Here is a 24,618-nt window from a genome sequence, read left to right as displayed (position 1 = left end):
AAGACCCAATTGTATTGTACCCTCTTTGCCCCCCACTCGGCAAATAATAAATATTCGAAATAAAAACAACAAGAATTTTGTTTAACTCAAAACTTTAATAAATTTATTATTCACATTGGTTTTTTTGTTTTGTTTTCTGTTTCTTATTTTTCGTTTGTTTGTTTTAAATTAACAAATACAAGAATGCTTAGTTTAACTAAAATGCATTTAATTCATAGTTTAATAGGTTTCTTTTTTAGGGTTTTACTTCGTTTTTAATAGCGTTTCTAAGGTTTTCAGGGTTTTTCTTAATTTCTTGTAATTCGATTTCAGTTTTCTGGTTTTTGTTTTGTTTTTACAAATACATCACTTTTTTGTTGTTGTAGATGCCTTAAAATTAAATTACATTAATAATAATATACGAAATACGAAAGAGAATAGATAGGTAGATAGATAGAGTTAATAGAGCGAGTAGAGAGATAGATAGAAAGCGAAACTGTATGTGTAGTTGTGGCTGTGAGTGTTTTTTTGTTTTTTCTTTTCTTGGGAGTATGGGGCTGGGTGGGGTGGTATGGCGTAGGTGCAGCTAATTTAACTTACCACCACTATACTCCAACGTTTACAGAGTCTACGTAAAGCCCTTTTATAGCATCACGGTTTTATTTTCCAAAAGTTCTTTTTTGGTTTAGCACCCGTCGCTGAGGAATCAGAAGCGGAACGGCCCGATGCCCTCTGAATGTCGGCACAGCAGCGATTATAGTGGAAGGGCGATGCTGGCGAGGTGACAGCTGTTCCACAGCTACCCAATGAGGTCATCATTGCAATGCCCTGATCTTCGGAAGTGCTACTTTTGGAAGTCGACGAACCGGATGCCGTTGACGATCGACAGCTACGCATGTTGTGGGGTAAAGTGGTGGGATGTTGCTGTTGGGCCTGCTGCTGCTGTTGTTGTTGCATTTGCGTCTGATGCTGATGGTGCAGCTGCACCTGATGGTGATGCATGGTGTGATGGGGATGGTGATTGGGTGTATGGCCGGACTTGTAGTAACGCAGACTTTCATTGTAACTGGCACCGCTACTGCTGCCACTGCCACTGAAGCCGCTGTCCAGATCGCCTTCGTCGAATTCGGGATTTATACACGACAGATGGGCATGATCTTTCAGTTCGATTGAGTTAAAAGTCGAGGAAAGATTTTCTAGGCTGGCGTGTGACAAGGTACGCGGCTGCGAAGAAGACACTGTGGACGATGAGGTGGATGCGGCACCACCCAGTAGGCCACCCCGGCGCGGCTTTTGGGCTGTTGCTGTGGGTGTTGCCAAAACGGCGGCAGTATTCGCACTGACCGCACTAGCTTCGGGTACTTCAACATTTGGACTGACATCGGGTGGTGTTTCGGGCATTATCAATGCCTCCAACGATAGATTTAGCTCATCCAAAACCCGAAAATGATTGTGCTGTACCCGACGTATCTCTTCAATGACATTCGACTTGACAATGCGATTATCGGAAAGGACTTTGCGTATTTTCTGATCATTGACTTCTTCGTAGAGATTTTCCGTTGTGCCATAGCGTGTTGTGTAGTTGTGACGTTCTTCGGCTCCACTGGGCGACGATGAAGTTGAGGGAGGATTTTTGGGTTTCGAACGAAAACTTCGCGCCAAAAGGGCACGTATTGAATTGCGGGTAGGGCTTTTTGAGGGTCCAACAGCAGCAGCAGCGCCAATGCCTGTAGCACTGACACCAGACGCCGCCGCTGCTGCTCCACCAGCTGCCTGTGCCAGCGGAGCTGGCATAATGGCAGCAGCACCGGCAATCGGTTCCTCCTTTTGTGGTATATTCGTATGACACTTAATAGCACCGGGTTCGTAATAAGCGTACGAATAGACATGATTATAGGGTGCCGTCTGAGACGTAGCGGCAGTGGCACCTTGAAATGTTTGTGAGGGAGCGGGTGAAATTTGATGTTGCGAGTGGTGAGATGGCGTTGATGATGGTGTTACAACACTGGCGGCAAAACCATATTCCAACGACGATGTGGAGGAGGACGAATGATGTTGTGTTGGTTCGAAACGTTCCATTGTGGCGGCTATATTGTTGCGAGACCATTTGACCTGCAACGGGGAAGAAAGAAAAAAATAGAAAAGGGTTATTTTATTGTTTTACTCAATTTGTTAACTATTGAAACAGTTGCTATCTAGAGGCTAGTTTATACATCATATGTATAGCGACTTTTTCAATTTATATGAACAATTTCTATTGCATACTTTTAGTCGCTCCCACAAACCTTTGGTTTATAAATCCTACACAATATCAAAGACTATCATTTCAAATTTCAGATTTCCAGCTCTATTCCTGCCCTAAATGCCAAATATAGTACCATTTAGTACTTTTGCTACTTTTTGAAAGGGTTTCAGAATTCATTTCCATATATCAATCCCACTTCAAAAAAAAAAAGCGACCCTAATACCAAATTTCAGATTCCCAGCTCTATTTCCCCGCATATACCAAATTTGGTACCATTTAGTACTTTTCGAACTTCTTGGTACATATTTCCAAAACCACTTTCTAATCTCAACCCTAAACACTGACAGTTTTTGAAAGGGTTTCAGAATTCATTTCCATATATCAATCCCACTTCAAAAAAAAAAGCGACCCTAATACCAAATTTCAGATTCCCAGCTCTATTTCCCCGCATATACCAAATTTGGTACCATTTAGTACTTTTCGAACTTCTTGGTACATATTTCCAAAACCACTTTCTAATCTCAACCCTAAACACTAACAGTTTGGCCCAAATATCAACATTTTAAATGTCCAACATCATCCCAAATCCAAAGTGTACCAAATTTAGTACCACTTAGTACAGTTCTTACACTTAGTACACATTTCCAGAACCAACTCTCCAATTTGTTTCTTATACTTTACTTCATTTGGTTCAATCCTACACAACATCAAAGATCCTCATTCCAATTTTCAGTTTTCCAGCTCTATCTCTTCCCTTGCAGCTCGTTTCGTTCATAAGATACAATTTGGTATTTTTTGAACTTTTTAGTACATATTTCCAAAATGGCCTTCAAATCTCAATCCTATACACTAACAGTGTAACTTCAATACCAACATTTTAAATTTTCAGGTCCATCCCAAATCCAAATTGTACCAAATTTAGTACCATTTAGTGCAGTTCTTACACCTAGTAAGAAATTAAAAAAACTACCTCCTTATATCAGTCCTAAAGTGACCCTAATACCATATTTCAGATTTCGAGCTCTATTCCCTTCAAATATACTAAAGTACCATTTAGTACTTTTCGTCCACATTTAGTACTTTTTAGTCCACATTTCCAGAACTATTTTCAAATCTCAAGCCTACATAATAACAGTGACCCCAATATCAATATTTCAAAAGTCCAGTTTCATCTGTTAATTCAAAGCCAAATTGTACCAAATTTAGTGCCCTTACCAAATTGCACTAAATTTAGTACCGTTTCATAAACCACCTCCTAGATCACCAACTTAATTCCTATAACAAATGTTAACATTGTAGCTCTATCCGTTCATACAATTCCAAATGGCACCAAATATTGTACTTTTTAGTACTTTTAGTACACTTTTAGATCGAATTTAAAAAGAACCCTTTGGGACATCCTACACCCCATCCTTGACCTTTATCCAAAAATACATATTTCTACCTCTATCAGTTTGGCCAATACAATGGATTCACTTTTTAGTACCTTTTAGTACTTTTTTGTACACTTATGAAATTAATTGTATAATATGTCCGTCTCCTGGTTCTAGGCTACCTCCTTATCAATTTTCGGCTATATCGGCCAAGACTTTATTGAGGTATAAAGAGTATAGTTCTATCTTAGTACTTTTGGTACACTTTTAGTTCGAATTTTAAAAAAGAAAATGTGCATCTGCCTTACACCACATCAGCGACCTTCATGCCAAATTTCATAGTTCTACCTCCAACCGTTTGATCAATACCATTGATGCAATTTTTAATAACTTTTGGTACCTTTAGTACATTTAAGGAATAAATTGTACCCTATGCCCTCTCCTGGCTCTAAGCTACCTCCTCAACATTCTCCTATTTATTTATTATTATTATTATTATTTATATTTATTTCTATTTTTGTTTTTTTTTTTTTTTTGGAAAATTTCCATTAGATATTGCGTTAAAATTCCCCCTCACCTGATGTTCAACATCCATTTTGTGATTGCTGCGCCGGCTGTGACCCCTCCTTCGGCGTTCCGCAAACGCCTCGCCAGTACACAGGCCATTCTTCCCGTGTGTCAACAGCAGTTCACTACTAATGCCATGACCAATGCCATTCGATGAGCCCGGCTGCGGTGGCATACAAAATTCAATGGTGTCCGATTCATCGGGAAATATCAAATCACCGCGATGATGGCCCAGACTGCCCGCACCCACCGCTGATATCATACCACTTGTCATGGTATTAGAATTGACCATATGTTGACCGCGGGATGAGGATGCCGAACGTTTTTTCATGCTCGCTGTGGCGTTCATATTTCGACCAGAATGCCGACCAGCCATTGAGTGAAAATGATTGGCAGCCATTTGTTGTTGCAATTGATGCTGTTGATGCATGGCCTGCTGTTGCATCGCTTGCTGTTGTTGCTGGTGGTGGTGTTGTTGTTGCTGCTGCTGTTGATGATGTAAATGTACTGGAGCTACCTGATCCTGGCTGTGGGGATAATCAGTGGGCGGTGTAAATCCGCTGAAGGGTGGCGATGAGGGTCGCGATTGAAATTTTGGCGCTCCGCTCGTTAACATGGCGTTGTGATGCATTGCCATGTTAGCCAGTTTGAAGGAGTTGCTGTGTGGTACAGCAACAGGGTTTTCGTTATTCGAACAAAAAAAGGATAAAATATTTTTCGGTTTTCGGTTGTGTGGTGTGTTGTTGCTTTCCAAACAAAGACTTATAATCAACAACCACTTGACATTATTTTGGTATTGGGTATTGAATGTCAAGTGTGGGATTTCCTGTCAACGTTCCAATATTATATCCATCCACTTGTTATGTAAACTGCAAAAAAAATCGAAAAATAAATTAGAAAAATTAGTTTATGTAAAATATACAAAATTTAGTTTTAAGGCATAAATAAGACCTGCTTTGACTGGAGGGGAAGTGTGTTTGCCACTTAAAATTCTTATCTTAATGGGTGCTCATATTTTCATGTTTGCCTAGGATTTCTCCATCTTGTATGTCATTAAATGAAACATATACAGACATATATTATTATTGTTGTTATTATTATTTTCCTTATCTTGTTTGTCAGATTTTCTTGAGCCTTGTCAATTTAGTTTATTAAAAATTTGAAATATTGTACAAGGGTTTTTTTTTTATTTTTGAAATTTTTGAAATTTTTAAAATATGAAAAGATGTTAAGAGGTTTTTATGGGTTGCAATGGGAAGGGATGCTTTTTAGGAGCATATTTTTAGGATTTATATTTTTAGGGAGTAAAGACACAAATGTATAAATTTCACGTTCATTTAATTTAAGATTTGAAGATATTTTTGTACCATTTAGTACTTTTTGAAGTTTTTAGTATATATTTCCAAAACTATCTTCAAATCTCAACCGTACACACAATATCAACAGTTCAAATTTACAGCTCCATCAGTTCTGTCAATTCCAAATTGTACCAAATTTAGTACAATTTATGAGTCAAATTTCAGAAACTTTATTTACAATATGAAAATATTTTTGATTCCTATTATTACATATTATATTATTTATATACAGGGTGAGATAAAAACAAAAAACTGCAACAAAGTCAAACGCCATAATTTTTACATGTTTTTAAATTTTATTAAATGAAGGCAAAAATTGTTTTAGAATACGTTTGGATTTGTTGGAATTGGTACCCTTTGGCACGAATTATGGCCTTCAAACGGCCAATGAAAGCGTCACACGCTGGCCGAATGTTGCTCTGCGGTATTTTGGCCCATTCCCGGCGAAGCGCTTACTTGAGGTGATCGACACGGTGGTATTGCTTTCCAAAATAGTCCAGGTATAATAGACCAACGGATTGGTATCCGGAGATTTTGGTGGCCATTGTGCGCTGGAAATGAAGCGAGGAACCTAATTTTGTAAACATTCTAGGGTGGCGCGTGCTGAGTGCGATGGTGCTGAGTCCTCTTGTAATGTCCAAGGTCTGCGGCCGAAATGTTTGCGTGCCTAAGGCTTTAATACACCCTCCAGAATATTTTCATGATAATAATCGGCATTTATTCTGATGCCACGGTCGATAAATACGAGCGGAGAGCGACCATCGGCAGTTATGGCGGCCCAGACCATCACCACGGCCGGCGTTTGAGTTGAGTGAGTGCCCAACTGAAGGTGCACATTTTCAGCTGACCTCGTTGGCAAGTAGACACGATCACTTTGTTTGTTTACAAACTGCTGGACAACGAATGTTTTTTCATCGGAGAAAACCAAATTCGTCAGTTCACAACTTTCGGTCAAGCGAAGCAATTCTTTAGCTCTTTTTAGTCTATTTCCTTTCTGTTGTGGTCTAAGTTCTTGCACTTTTTGGAATGTCAATGGCTTTACCCCTAGTTCATTTTTCAATATTTACCGAATTGAATATTGCGATGTGTTCAGCTCACGAGTCATTCTTCGGCCACTGCGACGCGGGTTTCGATCAAGTCGCTTCTTTACTTTCCGAAGCATTTTTGCTGATGCAGTCCACTTGACGTTATCAGTATCATGGTAACGAGCGATGGTACGAGACACAAAAGATTTATTCACATTTAAATGCTAGAGTGCTCTAACTATAGCCACTTGTCGTTTTCCAACCAAATATAAAGAAATCATACTATCACACTTGAATTCCATCACGAATAAGTTTTTTTTTTTTCTGGATAATTCTCACCAAAATGCTTTTGTGCGCCTGTGCGCAACTTAATGAGCTGTCACTGAAATAATTTTAACAGCTATGTGACGAGTGGCTTAGAAATGACAGCAGTCTGAATTTGGTTGCAGTTTTTTTCATCTCACCCTGTATTAAATTTATTTATTTATTTATTTTTTGTTAAAATGTATATGGGTATATATCCCCCAACATTTGACATGTCATCTCTAGTTGTGACATTTTTTTGGGCAATTTATGTACCTTCCACTATCTTAACTTTGCATGTGTCAAATGCCAATATACAAGCAAGTCATTTTTACAGACATACATATGTATGTAAATCATCTCAACAATATCAAGAAAAAGTGTTAAATTTTTAATTGACTTACGGTTCAGTTGCTAGTGTTTTCTTTTCTTTTTTCTTTTTGGATATAAACAAAATACATTTACATAAAATATTCTGAATACATAAAAATAAACTTCTTGTGATAAACGACAACAATAAGAGTGCGGAGATGAGAATTGTCAAACTTCAGCTTTTAAGTGTGTGTCTGTGTGTGAATATTGTTTGTCATTTTAGAATTTTGTAATGAAAATATATATTTTTTTCTTAAATATTTACATATGAGATTTCGTTTTTAAGATTAAATGTATTAATCTGAGAAGAAAAGAAAAACAAGTGATTGGTAATTTAAATAATCTATAATAAATTTATATATGAAGTGAAGGAGTTTGGGAGGAACAAAGTTTTATACCCTGAACATACTATGGTGGGCATATTAATCCGGCCTGTAACTTCTCGAAATACTCATGCTAGACCCTGCAAGTACATGTATTCCAGATAAGGGTCAAATTAAAAACGAAACGAGCCACATTTGGAACGTATTGAGATAGAAGGCTAATAGTTAGCACACATGTGTATTTTATCAGTAGACCACTGTTCCTCCCGATATTCGTATTCTGACCTTTTAGATCACATTTCTCAATAGAATTGTTTACAATTCGGCACAAAGAGTTCGTATTGGGTTCAACATCATGTTACGGGGGAAATCAAGCAGAATATGAAAGTAGAGCCAAAAAAGAAGACGCGTGTATCGGCGTTTTGAAAGTTTACATCGTAATATAACCCAAATAAAGGGGACCCTAATTGACCCTAATTTCACCCTTTCGGAAAATTTTCTTCAAATTACCAAAATATGGTTAAGATCTTCAGGATAACTAAAATCTGGGGATAAGGGCTATAACAAAAGGAGGACCCACATTTATATATTTTTTGTAAATAACGTTTCTTCATAATAACCAGTAAAGAAAGTGCTAAAGTCGGGCGGGTCCGATTTTATGATACACTACACCACTTTGATAATTTAGTAGAGCTGCGCATAACAATTAAAAGTTTTTATGGGAGAATTCAATCATACACGCTATGATTATAATTATAATTTAAAGTTCAAAAGACTAAATATGCCGAAGCATTTGTATCTTTTAAATTCGGAATTGTATTGCCCATTTGGTGCACAATTAATTTGAAATCGGATAAAGATATATATGGGAGCTATATCCAAATCTGAACCGATCTCGATAAAATTTGGCAAAGATATTTCTGAGCTGTATTTAATATATTTCCCTGAATATCGTTGTTACGGAGTGCATATTACGGTTGTGGGTAACAAATATAACAAATCGGATGAATAATATATATGGAAGCTATAGCTATATCTGAACCGATCTTCACCAAATTTGACATACTAGCTTCTAGACTCAATTCGGTCATAAGTGCCAAATTCCATCCCATTTGGACAAATATTAGACGTTTGGTGCACAATAAAAGGTAAATCGGACGAAGTTATATATGGGAGCTATATCCAAATCTGAACCGATCTCGATAAAATTTAGCAAATGTATTTCTGAGCTGTATATGATCTATTCCCCAAATATTGTTGTTGCATAGTGCATATTACGGCTGCGGTGGACAAAAATAATAAATCGGATGAATAATATATATGGAAGCTATAGCTATATCTGAACCGATTTCGATCAAATTTGGCATACATATTTTCATGCCTAATTTGGGTGTATATGCAAAATTCCATACAATTCGGGACGATAGTACGCGTTTGGTGCACAATAAAAGGCAAATCGGACGAAGATATATATGGGAGCTATATCTAAATTTTGACCGATTATCTCCAATTTCAATAGGGTTCGTCCTTGGGCCAAACAAAAGATCTTTGCAAAATGTCATCTGGATCGGGCAATAAATGCGACCTGTACTTTGTTTACGGACGGACGGACGGACGGACAGACGGACGGACGGACAGACGGACGGACGGACGGACATGCATAAATCGACTCAGAATGTGATTCTATGCAGATCATCAAAAGGAACTATGGGTCTATCTCGTTTCCTTCTGCCTGTTACAAACAAATGCACAAAGACATAATACCCTGCCACCTAGTGGTGTAGGGTATAAAAAATCAAAATACCCAAACTTTAAAAAAATTAAAGGGAAAACATGACTAAAATGTAAAAAATACTTAAAATCGGAGCTATCCCATACAAGGGGGCTGCTCCAAAAAAAAAAAATAATAAAAAATAAAAAAAAATAAGTATCCAGCTTTAAAAGAATTATTTTTTATTAAAAACCAACGTTTACATATTTATGAGAAACTATTTTTTAATCCAATCCGTATAATTTGTTAAAAAAATATTTTTTAAAAACACCAAGTTTATATATTTATGAAAAACTATTTTTTAAAAATCCACACAGTTTAATTTGTTGAAAATATATTTAAAAAATCCACGACCTTGATTTATTAAAAAATATTTAAAAAAATGTTTAAAAAAATATTGAATTTTTTTTTTTTAAAATCTACAATGTTTGAATTATTGATAAAATATTTTTAAAAAATCTACACTTATAATTTTATTGAAAAATACCTTTTTTTGGAACAGAGTTGGCATGTTTGCAACAACAAATGTTTTAAATCCACGATGATGAGTTTATTAAAAATAAATAGTTTTTAAAAATTGCACGTTGCTTGATTTATTGAAAAAATATTTTTTAAAAAATTCAAGTTGTTTGATTTTTTGAAAAAAAAAAAAATTTTAAATCCACATTTATAAATTTCTAGAAAAATATTTTTTTTTTTTCAAAATTCACGTTTATAAATTTATGAAAGAATATTTTCTTAAATCCACATTGTTTAATTATTTATAAAATATTTTTAAAAAATCCTCGCCTTTTATTTGTTCAAAAATTATTAAAAAAAATCCTCGCCGTTTAATTTGTTCAAAAATTATTTTAAAAAAATCCACGCCGTTTTATTTGATGAAAAAATATTTCAAAAAATCCACACCGTTTAATTTGTTGAAAAATTATTTTAAAAAATCCACGCCGTTTAATTTGTTGAAAAATTATTTAAAAAATCCACGTTTATAAATTTATTTAAAAATAATTTTTGAAATCTACAATTTAACAGTGGCCCCAATATAAACATTTCAAAATTCCAACTCCATCTGTCTCACTCACTGGTACTCATAGAATAAACCACCTCCATATATCAACCCTAGTTCCCAACTTAATTCTTATACAAATAGAAATTTCATCTATCTGTTTCAGATCTATCCGTTTATATAATCCAAATGGTACCAAATATAGTACATAAAGTACACTTTTTGTTCCAATTTCAAAAAATCATTTATCCTACTCAAAATCAGTGACCTTCATTCCAAATTTAAGATTTTTGCCTCTTTCCATATGACTAATACATTGTAGTACTTTTTTAGTACCTTTTGGGGTTTTTAGTTTCTTATGTCCGTCTTCCCCTTATAAACTACTCTCTCACCAATATTTAGCCATATTTACAAGGACTTTTTAGAGTTATAAAGAGTGAAACTAACACGACTTTCTTTTATATATACAGATTTCTATATTCCGAGAAAATTGTAATTCCTGTCACATTCCCTCCTTGTCCAAAAATCTCGAAAAGATTCCTGTCCAGTTCTACAGTTCTTTGAGAATGGCTACAGAATTATTTCACTTTTAATTGGCCTGCTCCACATCTGCATACATATTTCACCTTCAACATTTTCGCGTTTTACGAATTGAATTTTAAACCAGCTACAGCAAATATTTTCTCTCCAAGGAATCAACGAACGAAAAAAGGAAAGAAAAACAAAACGAAAAAATGCGAAATCTGTTCTTGTTTACCAATTCCATGCCGGGGCGGTGGGAAATGCATTCAGTTGAAATATATGGATGGCAATGCCGCCATTTCTAGATGGTCACCAGCAATTTTTGTGAAATTTCCATTTGTGAATTTGTTTACGTGAGAAGGGGGGTTTTTGTTTATTGAAAGCAGTGTCGGATTTTTTTGTGCACAATGTTACTGTTATTTGTTTTCTCTAAAGGTTTTTTATTGTTTTGCTCTGCTTTTTTTCATGGAACTTTATTTGGCCATATAGAATAGCGGGTAACTCTTCTTTTCTGTAAATGTAACATACAATGGCGTAGGTAAGGTATTTGGTGGTAAAAATTTTAAATTTGTAACCAAAACTTGAGAGGACTATTGTTATTTAATAAATTTTTCAAAGGGACAATCGGAAAATCACTCAGTTTAAACTACGCCAGTGGCAGCAGATTCGTTATAAAACAAACAATAAAAACCAAATCGGATTTGTAATAAAAATAAGAAAAGATATTAAACACAAAAATATGTCAGTATGTTCTTTACATTTATTAAAATATAAATTCACATTTAAAATATGTCCCAGTTTTTTTACTCCGATTCTTGTCCATGGTTTTATTTGAATTTCATATATTTTATTGCCTACATTAAGGCGCTTAACAAATATTGCTTAAATTATTTTTGTTATTCAAAGATTTGGAAACCAGACTAGAAAACAAAACTGCGGAAGAGCACTTTGCAATTGCAATATGGAATTTTAAATGTCTTTCAACCGGAAATAGACAACAAATGTAAATTCGTAGCAGATTTGATGGACACACACATATATAAATAGAAAATAGATGACAAAAATAAAACAAAACAAAAAGTGCAGAATGCTTTTAGGCTTGCTTTGTCGAATAAAAAACAAAGTATACTGTCAGGAGGGAATTTTATGGCCATTTAAGTTGCGATTACAATTTTGAATTGCTTCCATTCAAAAATTTTGCTCCGATTTCCATTCTGAAATATAGAATGAATTTAAGTATATGCGGCCTACTGTTATTTGATACGAGATGCTCTTTTTCAGGTGAAATTCGAAACATTTTAATTGTAATTGGAGAATCCTATTTGTAATTTGAATCATTTCAAAATTCCCATTATAATTCAACATATTTCATTTTATATTCGAGAATTCCAATTGTAATTTAAATTATTTGAATTGTAATTCGAGTTTTTCTAATTGGTATTCCAATCGTTTCATTATTAATTCGTATTTTCCCAATTCTAATTGAATTATTTTATTGGTAATTCAAATGATTCTATTTGTAATTCGAATTATTCCATTTGTAATTCGATTTTTTCTAATTGTAATTCAAACTATTCTATTTTTAATTCGATTTATTCTAAGTGTAATTCAAATTATTTAATTTGTAACTCGAATTTTTGTAATTGTAAATCGAATTATTTTAAAAGTATTTCGAATTATTAGATTCGTAATTCAAAATTTTCTAATTGTAATTCGAAATATTCCATTTGTAATTCGAATTACATGTGGAATCGCTTAAATTACAATTAGAATCAGTCGCATAACAATTGGAAGAATACGCTTTCCAATTGGAATAATTTGAATTACAAATGAAATAATTTGAATCACAAGCAATTCAAAATGCAAAGCCAAGAATTCGAATTACAATTGGAAAAACCGAATCACAACAGAAAAAATTCGAATCGCAATTGGAGATCTCGAAGTAAAACTGAAATAATTCCAATTACAAATGAAATGTTACGAATTATACCACAGACTATTCGAATTACAACTGAAAAAGGTTTTGTTACAAAAACCACATACTCTCTAAATTACCAGTAGTCTTAAAGTAAGGACTACTACCTACCTTCTGTAATACCAGTAAAATTAAAAAAACAAGAAAAAAAGCAGGCAGTTCAGCAGGGCCGAACTTTATACACCCTCCACCATTTGGAACGAATTTCGAAATTTTCAAAAAAATAAAATCTTTTAAAAATTCTGTTAAAATCTTAAAACTACCGAATTAGCCGTTATATTGGAGTCTACGCAAAGACGCTGACATGCATAGCCAACTTTTGTCATAGGTCATTACGAAATTCAAAATACGAAAATACGGTGAAAAAATTTAGCTAAAATCATCAAAATACCGTATTTAGGGAGGTATAGATTTATGAGGGCTATACGAAGACCTGGGCCTGCACAGACAATTTTCTGTCATAGACTTTAGTACCAATTAGGAACTTTAAATATGAAATTTCAAACAATTCCGGTGAATATTGTACCTAAAATTTTCAAAATGCCTAATAAGGGGAGGTACCGATATATGGTGGGCTATACGAGAACCTGGAACTGCATAGACAATTTTCTATCATAGACTGTAGTACTCATTAGGAACTTCAAATACGAAATATGAAACATTCCTGTAAATAATTTCCCTAAAATCATCAAAATACCGAATATCGGGTGGTACCGTTGTATGGGGGTTATACGATATCGTAGACCTTCTTGTGTGGATTTTCAGACAATATCATTGAACAATGTAGCTAAAATCATCAAAATTCCGAATATAGAGAGGTGCCGTTACATTAGGGATATACGATATCATGGACCTATGCATATAGGCAATACTCATCCAGGGGTAAAGTACTCAGAGGGCAGAAATCATCAAAATACCGAATACCGGGGAACCGTTATATGGGGACTATATGATATCGTGGACCGATATAGCCCATCTTCGAACTTGACCTCCCTGCAGACTAAAGACTGATCTGTGCAAAATATTAGGTTCCTATCTTTATTCGTTTTGGCTCTAGCGTTATTACAACAGATTGACCGGCGCACAGCTCTAAATCGTCTTAGAATTTTACGCTGATCAAGAATAGATTTACTCTGTTAGGTCTAAAATTATTATTTCGATGAGTTACAAACGGAATGAAGAACTGAATATACCCTCCAGACTATGTATGATGGAGGTTATATTCATGAGTTATTTCGCCATCCAGCAGAAATACATGTCCCTTCCGAAATGCTAAATTGTTAGATATTTTTCATAAAAATCTCATTTTTTTGTCCATTAGACAATTCGCCAAATTTCCAATCAACTTTCCCAATACCCAAATATTTAATTTCATTAATTTCGAAATTTTATTCCCAAATAGTTTCGTTTAAAGGGCAATTACTGGGAATTAGTTTTATCTTGTTGTGACGAGGGTTGTTCTGCTAATTTAAATGCATTATAAAACAATAAAATATGTGACATTTGGATAGTGTTGTTGGAAAACTTTTTTTTGGGGGAGGGGGAAATTTCCAAACTTATTTTTTTTGTCACAGGGATTTTCATACAACCTGCTATGTAAAACTATTGTAGTGGGAAACTATTGGCTTTTTTTTTTTGGCTCCAGACAAGTTGTCCAACTCATGGAGGAGGGGGGCTAAACGCATAACAATCGCATTTGATAACACAACATCAAGCCAAAACATGTTGTGTGTATGTGAGTGTGCATAGCAAGTGTTGTTATGGTGATGTTCTTTCATAAAAAAATACCGGAGGATTAAACATGAAAAATATGAATTATGAATGGAAATAGCTTTTGGGGTTCTGTTGTAGTATTTTTGGTAAAAGAATGGAAGGAGTGGGAGGAGGAGGATAGCAAAGCTTCAAAATTAAACTTGTAAAACAACATGTTGTTGGTTGGGATTCAAATGTGTTCGTGTTGTTTTTCTGCGTTTTGGTTTGGAGTTACAAGGAATTATGAATCCGTCCCCCACACAACAACTGTGTCATGGCGGCCACAAAGCTACAACTATTGCTGGAAATTCATCATCATCATCTTCTGCTGCTTCTTCGTGGTGGTGGCGGCTGCTGCTGATGCTTGGTTTTGGCTTATCATTTGTAACTATCCATCTTTGTGTTCGTCTCTGAATCTGTGAACAAATATTTGTCTGTGTGCCTGAGTCGGGAATGCGTGGAAATTTCATAAAAAAAGTAAATTCAGCTGAGCGTTTTCTTTTTTTGTATTTTTTTGGAAATTTACATTGCCAAGCATATTTCTGTGTGTTTGTTTTGTCATTCTGCAGCATTGGTCCGCCGTTGTACGTTGCTTGTAAGTATTTAAGCCACTGTCAGTAATATATCTGTCTCGACATGACAATTTGTACGACTAACAAATGCAAAGCAAGTGGCGGTATCTGTGTGTGTGTAGTTTTGTGTTTTTAAGCCATTCTACACAGGACACACAAACACACACACGCAATTATTCATACATAGTAAATGTTGGGGATTTATTGGGGTGTAATGGGAAAAATTTGCCAAATTTTGTATGGTAATTTTTAGTAGTGCCAAGTTGGGAAAAATATGTCAGCCCCATTACTTGTCACAAGGGAATTTTTTGGGGATATAAAATACCAAAAATTGGGAGAAGAAATATATATTAGACTCATTTATTGGAAGATTCTGGGATACTAAGCCTCATTTTTGCAATGAGCCATTAGTAATAGGAAGGAAGAACCGTTTACTAAACATCTCCCTTCATTAACCAGAGCAGAGATGTGCTCGGTTTCTCTTGGGAGTGAATCTTGCTCGCGAGAGGGTTAGCTGGAAGAGTGGGTATCCGAAAACAGATGGCATATAAAATGTCATTGCGTTTGCAAAACCTCGAAATGTTCATCACAGACCCTAAAAAGGCGATTCAGCGATGTCCGGCTGTATGTTCGCCCGTTCGTCTGTTGAAATTACGTCATTAATCTAGGGAAATTTGGCACAGTGGTTTGTATTATATACAAGCTGATTGGTATTGAAAATGGGCGGTATTGGTCCACGTTTAAGTATAGCCCCCATATAACGGTACCACCCGATTTTCGGTATTTTGAATGTTTCTGCCACAATTTCTAACCAAATCAGCTGAAACTTGACATTTGGGGTTCTTGGAAGGACTATTCTCTCCTCGTGAAAGATTTTCGATTCAGGTCTACTATTTGTTATAGCCCCCATATAATGGTACCTCCCGATTTTCGGTATTTTGAAGGTGAAGCAGAAGCCTTCTAACCAAATTAGATGAAGCTTGACAGTTGGGGTTCCTAGGTTCCATATTCTCTTTCTGCAAAAAATATTCGCTACAGGTCCACTAATTAGTAAAGCTTCCATATTTTGAAGGTTTCTGCTTTAATTTCCAACCAAATTTGATAAAACTTGACAATTGGAGTTCTCGGTAGGTCTGTTCTCTCCTTGCAAAAAATATTCGATTCACGTCCACTGATTGGTATAGTCCCCACATAACGGCACCTCCCGATTTTCGGTATTTTTGAATGTTTCTGCCTCAATTTCCAACCAAATTTCCTAAAACTTGACAATTGAGGTTCTCGGTAGGTCTGTTCTCTTCTTGCAAAAAATTTCCGATTCAGGACCACTGATTGGAATATTCCCCACATAACGGTACCTCCCGATTTTCGGTATTTTGAAGATTTCTGTCACAATTTTCAACCAAATTAATTGTAAGTTGACATTTGGTGTTATCGAAAGGTGTGATCTCTTCTTGCGAAAAATATTCGATTAAGGTCCACTTATTGGTAAAGGTTCTCTACTCTTTTCATTATTTCATTTCACTTTGATAAACATAATGGTGGAGGGTATAACAGATACTCTCGCTCTTCGACTTTAACTCTTTACTCGAATTTAAGCTAGTTTTTCGGAGGTCTGCCATTGACCAAACTTCTAGTGAATAAAGGTTTACAATATTCGACTGTTTTACACATTAATTTTTTAAAAAAATCAAAGGTATTTAAAAGTTGGCTCCAGGAGGTAGTCACTTATTCCTATTATACGGCAAAATATTACCTAAGACCCATTATATATCTTTCTTTCTACATAATCATAGGTAAATACATGTTATTTTAACCATCAGGTCCGAAAACATATTTTTTAACATTTGAGGACCTCAAAAATTACATCCTTGCATTGCTTTCTATTTTTCCCTCACGTCACAAAATATTCGTTTCACCCCATTGTATATATTTTCCCCCCAGACTCATGGCAAAATTTCCATGATGTACAATCATAAAGTAAATCTACAAATACTACACAGGCAAAAGTTTTGTAAAACGCTTATGCATACATCCATGTCCATGTCCATGTGTCTGTATGTCATTTTTAAACTCACGAAAATCCCCTTATTAACGATCAGCCTGTCACATAGTAAACAATAACGACGCCACCACCACCAGCACCAGAGAGAGCGAAAGACTTGTGGCGTCATACTAGGTAACTTATAATACCAGCACACATTGTTAGGCACATAAACATATATGGCGGAAACTCGTGAGGAGTTTTTTCAGGCAGACAAACAAGTTTTTTTTTAGATTGATTCCAGGAGGATTAGTGCATGAAAGTTATTCCCAGATGTTAAGTTTTGTTTGGTACTGCGGTACAATGAAATGGGCGACTGGATCCTATTACTAATTGTTTTCTGTGGATGATGAGAAGGAATTTGCCCTTCTTCTTTGAGGTTTTGTGGAGATTTTAGGGATATGTGGTCGGAAACAAAAGCCGGAATTCCGACTTCTCGGTTTTGAATAGCAAGCCAAAAATCAATTTTCGACTTTGACTTTTCGAATCAAAGTCGATTAAGGTCGATTTTAGATTCTTTGATGTATAGTTTTATCAACAGATGATAAGATCGAATAATTTTATCACTGTCAAAAATCGATATTTAGACTTTGAAATGTTATTGCGTCCTCCAGCTCTCCTAAAATACTAAATTGTATTAGACTAGCATTTTTAGGGCATTTTATGAAAACGTTTTAGGAAATGCGATTAAAGGTGATTTAAGGTAAAAATTATTAAAAATGAATTAAAGTTCGGTTTGTTCAGGATTAGCAGAAAATGAAGTAGGGGTCTGAAATCGGATATGTCAGAACCATAAAAAATACTGAACACAAAATACTACATAGCTGTATTGCGGGGTTGGGGTCCTAATAGCGCAAAATAAACATTTTTATATCACATTTATCCCTTCTGTCACCTGATGGAGGGGAAGGGCTCAATTCCAAAATATGAGCCAACATTGAACATGTTTTTTTTTTTTTTTGCAAGGAAAGATTTCTAGCAAATTATTGGCAGATATGAACAGGACCTTCAAATACAGCTAAAATCTAACGAGGGCGAAAACTTTAAATTACAAAACCTAATAGCACAATGTTCCTGTAGCTCTTAAGAAATCACTTTCTACTTTTCAAACTGAAACCGAGAGGCCACAATTAAAAGCAGGATGGGTTTTTAATGACCAGCAAATTTTCATCAGTGGTTTCAGAAGCCAGCTTTACAATATTAAGCTCTGGAGCTCCTATGGTAGAGTTGCTAGCCTCAGAGGCCTTTACTTTTGAGTTGCTGGCCCCAGATGCATCTCTCGTAAATTAGCTGGACTCAGCGACCCTACAGTGGACTTGCTGGCCTCGGGGGCCTCTACTGTGGAATATCTGGTTTTAACCGTAGAATTTATAAAGGCCGCTATCGTAGAATAGAAGACGTCATAGGCTTCCATTCACAATATTGAGTCGCTAGGATTTGGTTTCCTTGAGTCTAAAGGATTTGGTTTCCTCAGAGATCTCTACCGTATATTTGCAGCCCTCAAATACCTCATTAATAGCCTCTACCTGAAAGTTGTAGGCCTCAGAGGCCTTTACTTCTGAGTTGCTGGCACCAGATGCATCTATTATAAAGTAGCTGGACTAAGAGACCTTTACCGTGGTCTCGGGAGCCTCTACCTTAGAGTACCTGTCCTCTTCCTTATAATATGTGACCTCCGAGGCCTCAACGGTAGAGATACTGACCTAGGAGGCTTTTACCGTATAGTTGCTGACCTCAAAGGACTCTAGTGTAAAATAGCTTGTCTCAGAAACCTCTATTGAATAATAGCTGGCCTAATAGGCCCCTACTCAGAGGTCGTTGTCGTAGAATAGTTGGCGTTAGAGGCACTATAGTAGAATAGCTGGCTAGCTAGCCTACCCTCAGGGACCTCTACTGTAAAATATCTGGCCTCAGACGCCTCTCTCGTAAAATAGCTGACCTCGAAAAGGCTCTATAGAAAATAGCAGACCTCATAGGCCTCCATCGAAAAAAAGCTGACATTATAGCTGGCATCTATGGTGGATATGCTGGACTCTAAGTCGCTACTGTAAAATATCTGGCCCAGAGCTCTTTACCGTAGAATAGCTGGCCTCAGAGGCCTCTATCGTAAAATAACTGACCTCTGCTAGCGTAGAAGTCAGGCTTGTGAAGCCCATACTGTAGATATGTTCGCCCCAGATACTGCTACTGTGAACTAGCTGGCACCAGAGGTCACTATTGCAGAGTAGCTGGCCCTAGAGGTACTACTATAGCTAAATTCAGGATGTGCAGGCGTTGGTAAAATCATTCACAAATGTAATTGGTTATTTATAAAGATGCTAAGTGTTATGGTGTTGTTTGTGTAGATTCATGTCAGCTTACTATTTTTCAAAATTGAGAATAAATTCTACTGCTATTCTTAGAGTGTATCATGGCCCTATTGGGCCGGTTTATATTGAAAATACATAAAAAATAGCGTTCAACTTATTTATCGACGTTTATTAGCCATTTAGTGGCATATATACTTTTTTTGGTAGTGGGATTTTTGTCGGCGTATTGAATATTTTTTTCAAAAAAAAAAAAAAAAAAAAAAAAAACCACAATAGACTTACAAATTTTAAAGAAACTTTTTGAAGAGAGCTGTTTATCTTGCAAAAACTGAAGAGTCTCATTGAGAAATTTTGCATTTAGAAAAATCTCCCATTATCCCATTTTTGTTACACATATTTACCAACTACTTTATTTGCCACTATATAAAAAATCCTTAACAAACAAAATTTTCAGAAAAAAAATCATTTATTGTTTATGAAGAAAACTTTTGTCGGTGTAGACAAAAATTTTTTGTGAAATTACAATTTGCTGATATTTACTTACACTCTTTCCATTACAACAAACACCCTCACACATATATGTATGCAGCAATTTAACTTCAGAGCCTGGTCGGCATCATCATCGCCATCGCCATCACCATCCAAAAACGAAGTGATGGTGCCAACCAGCCAACAACATGTCATGGCTTTTATGCATATCAGAAAAGAGAATGTGTCATAAGTTATGATTGATTTATACCCTCATATACAAAACTTAAAGATATTATCCAGCGACATACAACAGTGCGCCATCAGTGGTGGTACAACATCAACAAAAACAATACCAATCAACTTGCAACAGCCACTTGAACAAACGATGGCACTTTTTTGTGTTGCTCTTGTTGGGGAAAACAATTTTACAAGAGAAAAGTAGATATTGTTGTAGGTTGGTGTTTTTTTTTTTCGGTAGAAAGAAAGTTTTTCTCATTTTCATCTTTACTTCCGTATTTTCCGCTTCGCGTTTTGCATATTTTTTTTTTGGCAAACAATATTTCCCTAGATGAGAAAATCAACATATCAAAGATGAAATGAAGATGGGAAAATAAAAAGAAAACGTAGCCAGAATCAAAATGATGGGTTTCGGATAAGAATTATTGGCGGGGAGCTCAGTGTTGCCAGATGGGAATATAATTTTATTTAACGAATTCAAATTAAAATAATTAGGGAGGATCTTGCGAAAAAATCAATTGAATGGAATTTTATTTTGATAGTTTTAAAGTCAGAAACAATGTTTTGGATATTATTTGATTCACAAAATTACCCAAATGGCAACCTTTTCACATTATTGAAGATATTGAAAGCAATGGAGAGTCGTCAGACATGCTTCTGAAGAATTATGACAGCTTTGAAGTGTTGTATTTGCCATAAAGTATTTCATATTAAATATGCAATAAATCAAGCAATGGTTACAAGTGAAGGAAGATATGCTGCCAAAGACCAAAGGCGGAATGTGTCAGTCGGACATTGTGTCATTCATGTATGTGAAAAATAGTCTATGCTGTTGTCCTTTGGCGACTGCAGAAAGATTTATGAAAATGATCAAAATGAAAAACTTGTTTTTTATTAACAGAAATCTGATTTTTTAAATGTAAAAACTGATTTAAGGTCCTTAGACTATTTTTGTGGGCCTATGTTTAATTTCATGTCAATACAGACGAGTCCGCTTCAATTGCCGCTTTGGAAGGCAACATTGGCAGAAATATTTATTTGACAGAAATATGGAAAATAGTATGCCAAAATTAAATTGAGCGCATGGACCATTTGAGGCACAGTCGCGATTAACATTTGCATGAAATAATCCCCAAACATAAAATTATCAAAGTACCGTGCCGTTCTATGGGGACTATACGAAGACGTGGACCTGTACAGACAATTTTCTGTCATAGGCTGTAATATCCATTACGAATACAATTTGAAACAATAGGGAGGTACAATTACATATGGATTTTCAGTATACCAAAACGTAGGCCTACATATCCCATTTTCAATACCAAAAGTCCTGAAGTAAGTAAAATTTTATCAACCTACTTTATTTCGTTCGGAAGTTAGAGTGATTTCCACAGCCGGACAGATGAATAGACGGCCGGACATCACTAAATCGACAGAGAATTTTATGCTGACCAAGATATACTTTGTGGAGTCTAACATGTATATTTCGAGGTGTTACTCACGGAATGACAAACTTAATATATCCTCCATACTATGGTGGAGGGTATAAAAATACCCAAAAAGCGAAACCCATATTTTCATCTAATTTGGTTGGAAATTTTTTCTGAAACCTTCAAAATGTTTAATATATTGGGTGGTACCGTAATAGGGGGGCAAAACCTGACACCTATAGGGGGGGAAACACCTGCCCTGATATTTTTCGAGGAAAGAGAACAGACCTTTCAAGAACCCCAAATGTCAAGTTTCATTTGATTTGTTTGGAAATTGTGGCAGAAACCTTCCAAATACCGAAATTCGGGGGTACCATTATTTGGGGGGTCATTTCTATTAGTGAACCTGAATCGAAAGTTTTTTTGCAAGGAGAGAACAAACATACCGAGAACCTTAACTGTCAAGTTTCATCTAATTTGTTAAGAAATTGTGGCAGATACCTTCGAAATACTGAAAATCCGGAGGTACCGTTATAAGGCGACAATACCAATTAGTGGACCTTAATCGTAATTTTTTCGATAGGAAAGAGCAGACCTTTTAAGAACCCCAAATGTCAAGTATTAGCGGATTTGGTTGGAAATTGTGACAGAAACCTTCAGAATGTCGAAAATTGGGAGGTACCGTTAAATGGAAGCTTTTCTAATTAGTGAACCTGCAGCGAATACTTTTTGCAGGGAGAGAATATACTTACTAGGAACCCAAAATGTCAAGTTTCATCTGATTTGGTCGGAAGGTTTCTAAAGTTTCTGCTACACCTTTAAAATACCGAAAATCGGAAGGTACCGTTATATGGGGGCTATACCAATTAGTAGACCTAAATCAAACAAGGACCTTTCAAGAATCTTAAATGTCAAGTTTCAGTTGATTTGGTTGGAAATTGTGGCAGGAACCTTTAAAATATCGAAAATCGAAGGTACAATTATATGGGGTTTGTAGTATCATTAAATTTGGTCAAAAATTATGGCAGAAATCTTCATAATACCGAAAATCGGGAGGTACCGTTATATGGGGGCTATACCAATTATTAGACCTGAATCAAACATCTTTCGCAGGGAAAGAACATACCTTTCAAGAACCTCAAATGTCAAGTTTTAGCTGATTTGGTTGGAAATTGTGACAGGATACCGTTTACGGGGGCTACACGAATTAGAGGACCTATAGCGAATATTTTTTGCAGGGAGAGAACATACTTTCCAATAACCTCAAATGGTAAGTTTCATCTGCTTTGGTTGGAATTTGTGTCAGAAACCTTTAAAATACCGAAAATCCGGAGGTACCGTTATGTGGGGGCTACACTAGTGGACCAATATAGGCTATTTTTAATTCCAATAAGTCTGCATATAATACAAACTTTTATGCCGAATTTCAAAGCTCTAGATTAAATGTGAACTCTATCGTGATTTCAACAGGCAGACAGACGGACAACGCTAAATTGCCTTATAATTTTATTCTGATTTGGGGTCTCCTCCGAATATTTCAAGGTGTTGCAAAGACAATACAATATTCCTTTCATTGTATATTGGAATGTATAACAAGAAAACAAGCTATAGCTCAACCGACATCATTGACAGCTTAAAAGAGTCTGCAGTGCTGGTATTCCCATCTGTGTTGTTTTTTGCTCTCTTCATTTTCTCCCAACTAAACTGGCCTTTACTGAATATAAGTTGATCTAAAAAGACTTTGGGCAATTTCTTTATAAGGACTACGATAAATATTTCGGAAATATGGCAAATAAATATTCCGAAACCAAGTCTACGTCCCTTGCAGACATCTAAATTGCCCACCACACTTTATACCCCAAACACCCATATCTTTGATCTTACTTTGTACGCTTTCCACCCAAGATACCGTCAGCTTTTTGACTCTGTGACATATTCACATTTCTAAAGGTATGAAGGTATACAACGCAAATTGTCCATAATATGTGTTCAATTTGGGGTTTCTAACATTTTTTACTTCAATACAGAAGAAAAGGGGTGAAAAAAAGGATAAACGCCACAAAAGAATCCGCACGAATTAAACCTAATGAACAACAAATTTCACGCCCTCAATATTTTCATGGGTAGACAAATAGACATACTTCTATGACGTTATTCATTTTCCTCTTTTCTGGTGAAAGTTGGAAAATTGTATTCCAAGAAAAAACCTCTTTCCCTTGCCCCACGAATTTTTCTAGGTAAAGGCAAAAAATTGTCAATTATTTATTGTTGTTCGCAATGTTCAATTCCAATTGACATCTGCATAAGACATGTGTAATTTACAATCACGTTAGTTGCGCCACACACACACGACTGCATGAACGAACGCATGCACACGTTGTGCGGCCTTTCTTCCCACCCACACGACATACACGCCCCATATGTTTTTGGGTTGGCATCATATTTGAAGTGGAGCGGGGGCTCATTAAGAGGCAAACTGCGTGCCAAATTTGAAACATGAATGGCACAGAAGGTGGCAAAAATTTGTGCAAATGTTTGTGCGTGTATGTGTGTCAGTGAGTGAATGAATGAATTGAAGAATATCGATGTTACTGTCGTCTGTATTTGAAGAGAGAATACAATAATGCAAACAAACGACAAACGCAAAATGTATGAATGGATGACTAAATGTGGTAGCTGACGGCAAATAACGGCATGGCACCATCTATCTGACGTGCAGATTGTTGTGACTAGTGACATCAAATGTGTATGAAAAGGATGTTGTGTGTACTCGTACAACAAACATACGCAAACACACAAACTCACTCAGTTTATGTGATTGCATGAAATTAGAAACCCCTCCCGAAAAATAAACACCCAGCGCCATTTTGGGCCTCGACTTTTCTTAACAAAACCCATGTAGTTGTGGGGGGAAGAATGGGTCGTCGTGACAAGAAACAACAGCAGCAGCAGCGGGAGTAAGAGCAGTGTCATACAAAAACCCACCAAAT

The 24,618-nt window shown here is 35.9% G+C and overlaps 1 protein-coding gene across 1 annotated transcript in view; it reads right to left on the bottom strand.

Annotated features, from left to right (window-relative positions):
- Positions 1 to 582: 582 nt before the first annotated feature.
- Positions 583 to 24,618, bottom strand: part of LOC131803534 (AF4/FMR2 family member lilli-like) — a 73,711-nt gene continuing 49,675 nt past the window's right edge. The window contains exons 3-4 of the mRNA XM_059124882.1: positions 4,175 to 5,033; positions 583 to 2,091 (exon numbers count right to left, since the gene is read on the bottom strand). Coding sequence (XP_058980865.1) covers positions 631 to 2,091; positions 4,175 to 4,801 — 2,088 coding nt within the window. The 5' untranslated portion in view covers positions 4,802 to 5,033 and the 3' untranslated portion in view covers positions 583 to 630. The remainder of the gene's footprint in view (positions 2,092 to 4,174; positions 5,034 to 24,618) is intronic.

Source organism: Musca domestica, unplaced genomic scaffold (assembly GCF_030504385.1).
Source record: "Musca domestica strain aabys unplaced genomic scaffold, Musca_domestica.polishedcontigs.V.1.1 302, whole genome shotgun sequence".
Taxonomy (NCBI): domain Eukaryota; kingdom Metazoa; phylum Arthropoda; class Insecta; order Diptera; family Muscidae; genus Musca; species Musca domestica.
Note: the sequence above shows the minus strand (reverse complement) of the source record. Positions and strands in the feature narration are given on the sequence as shown.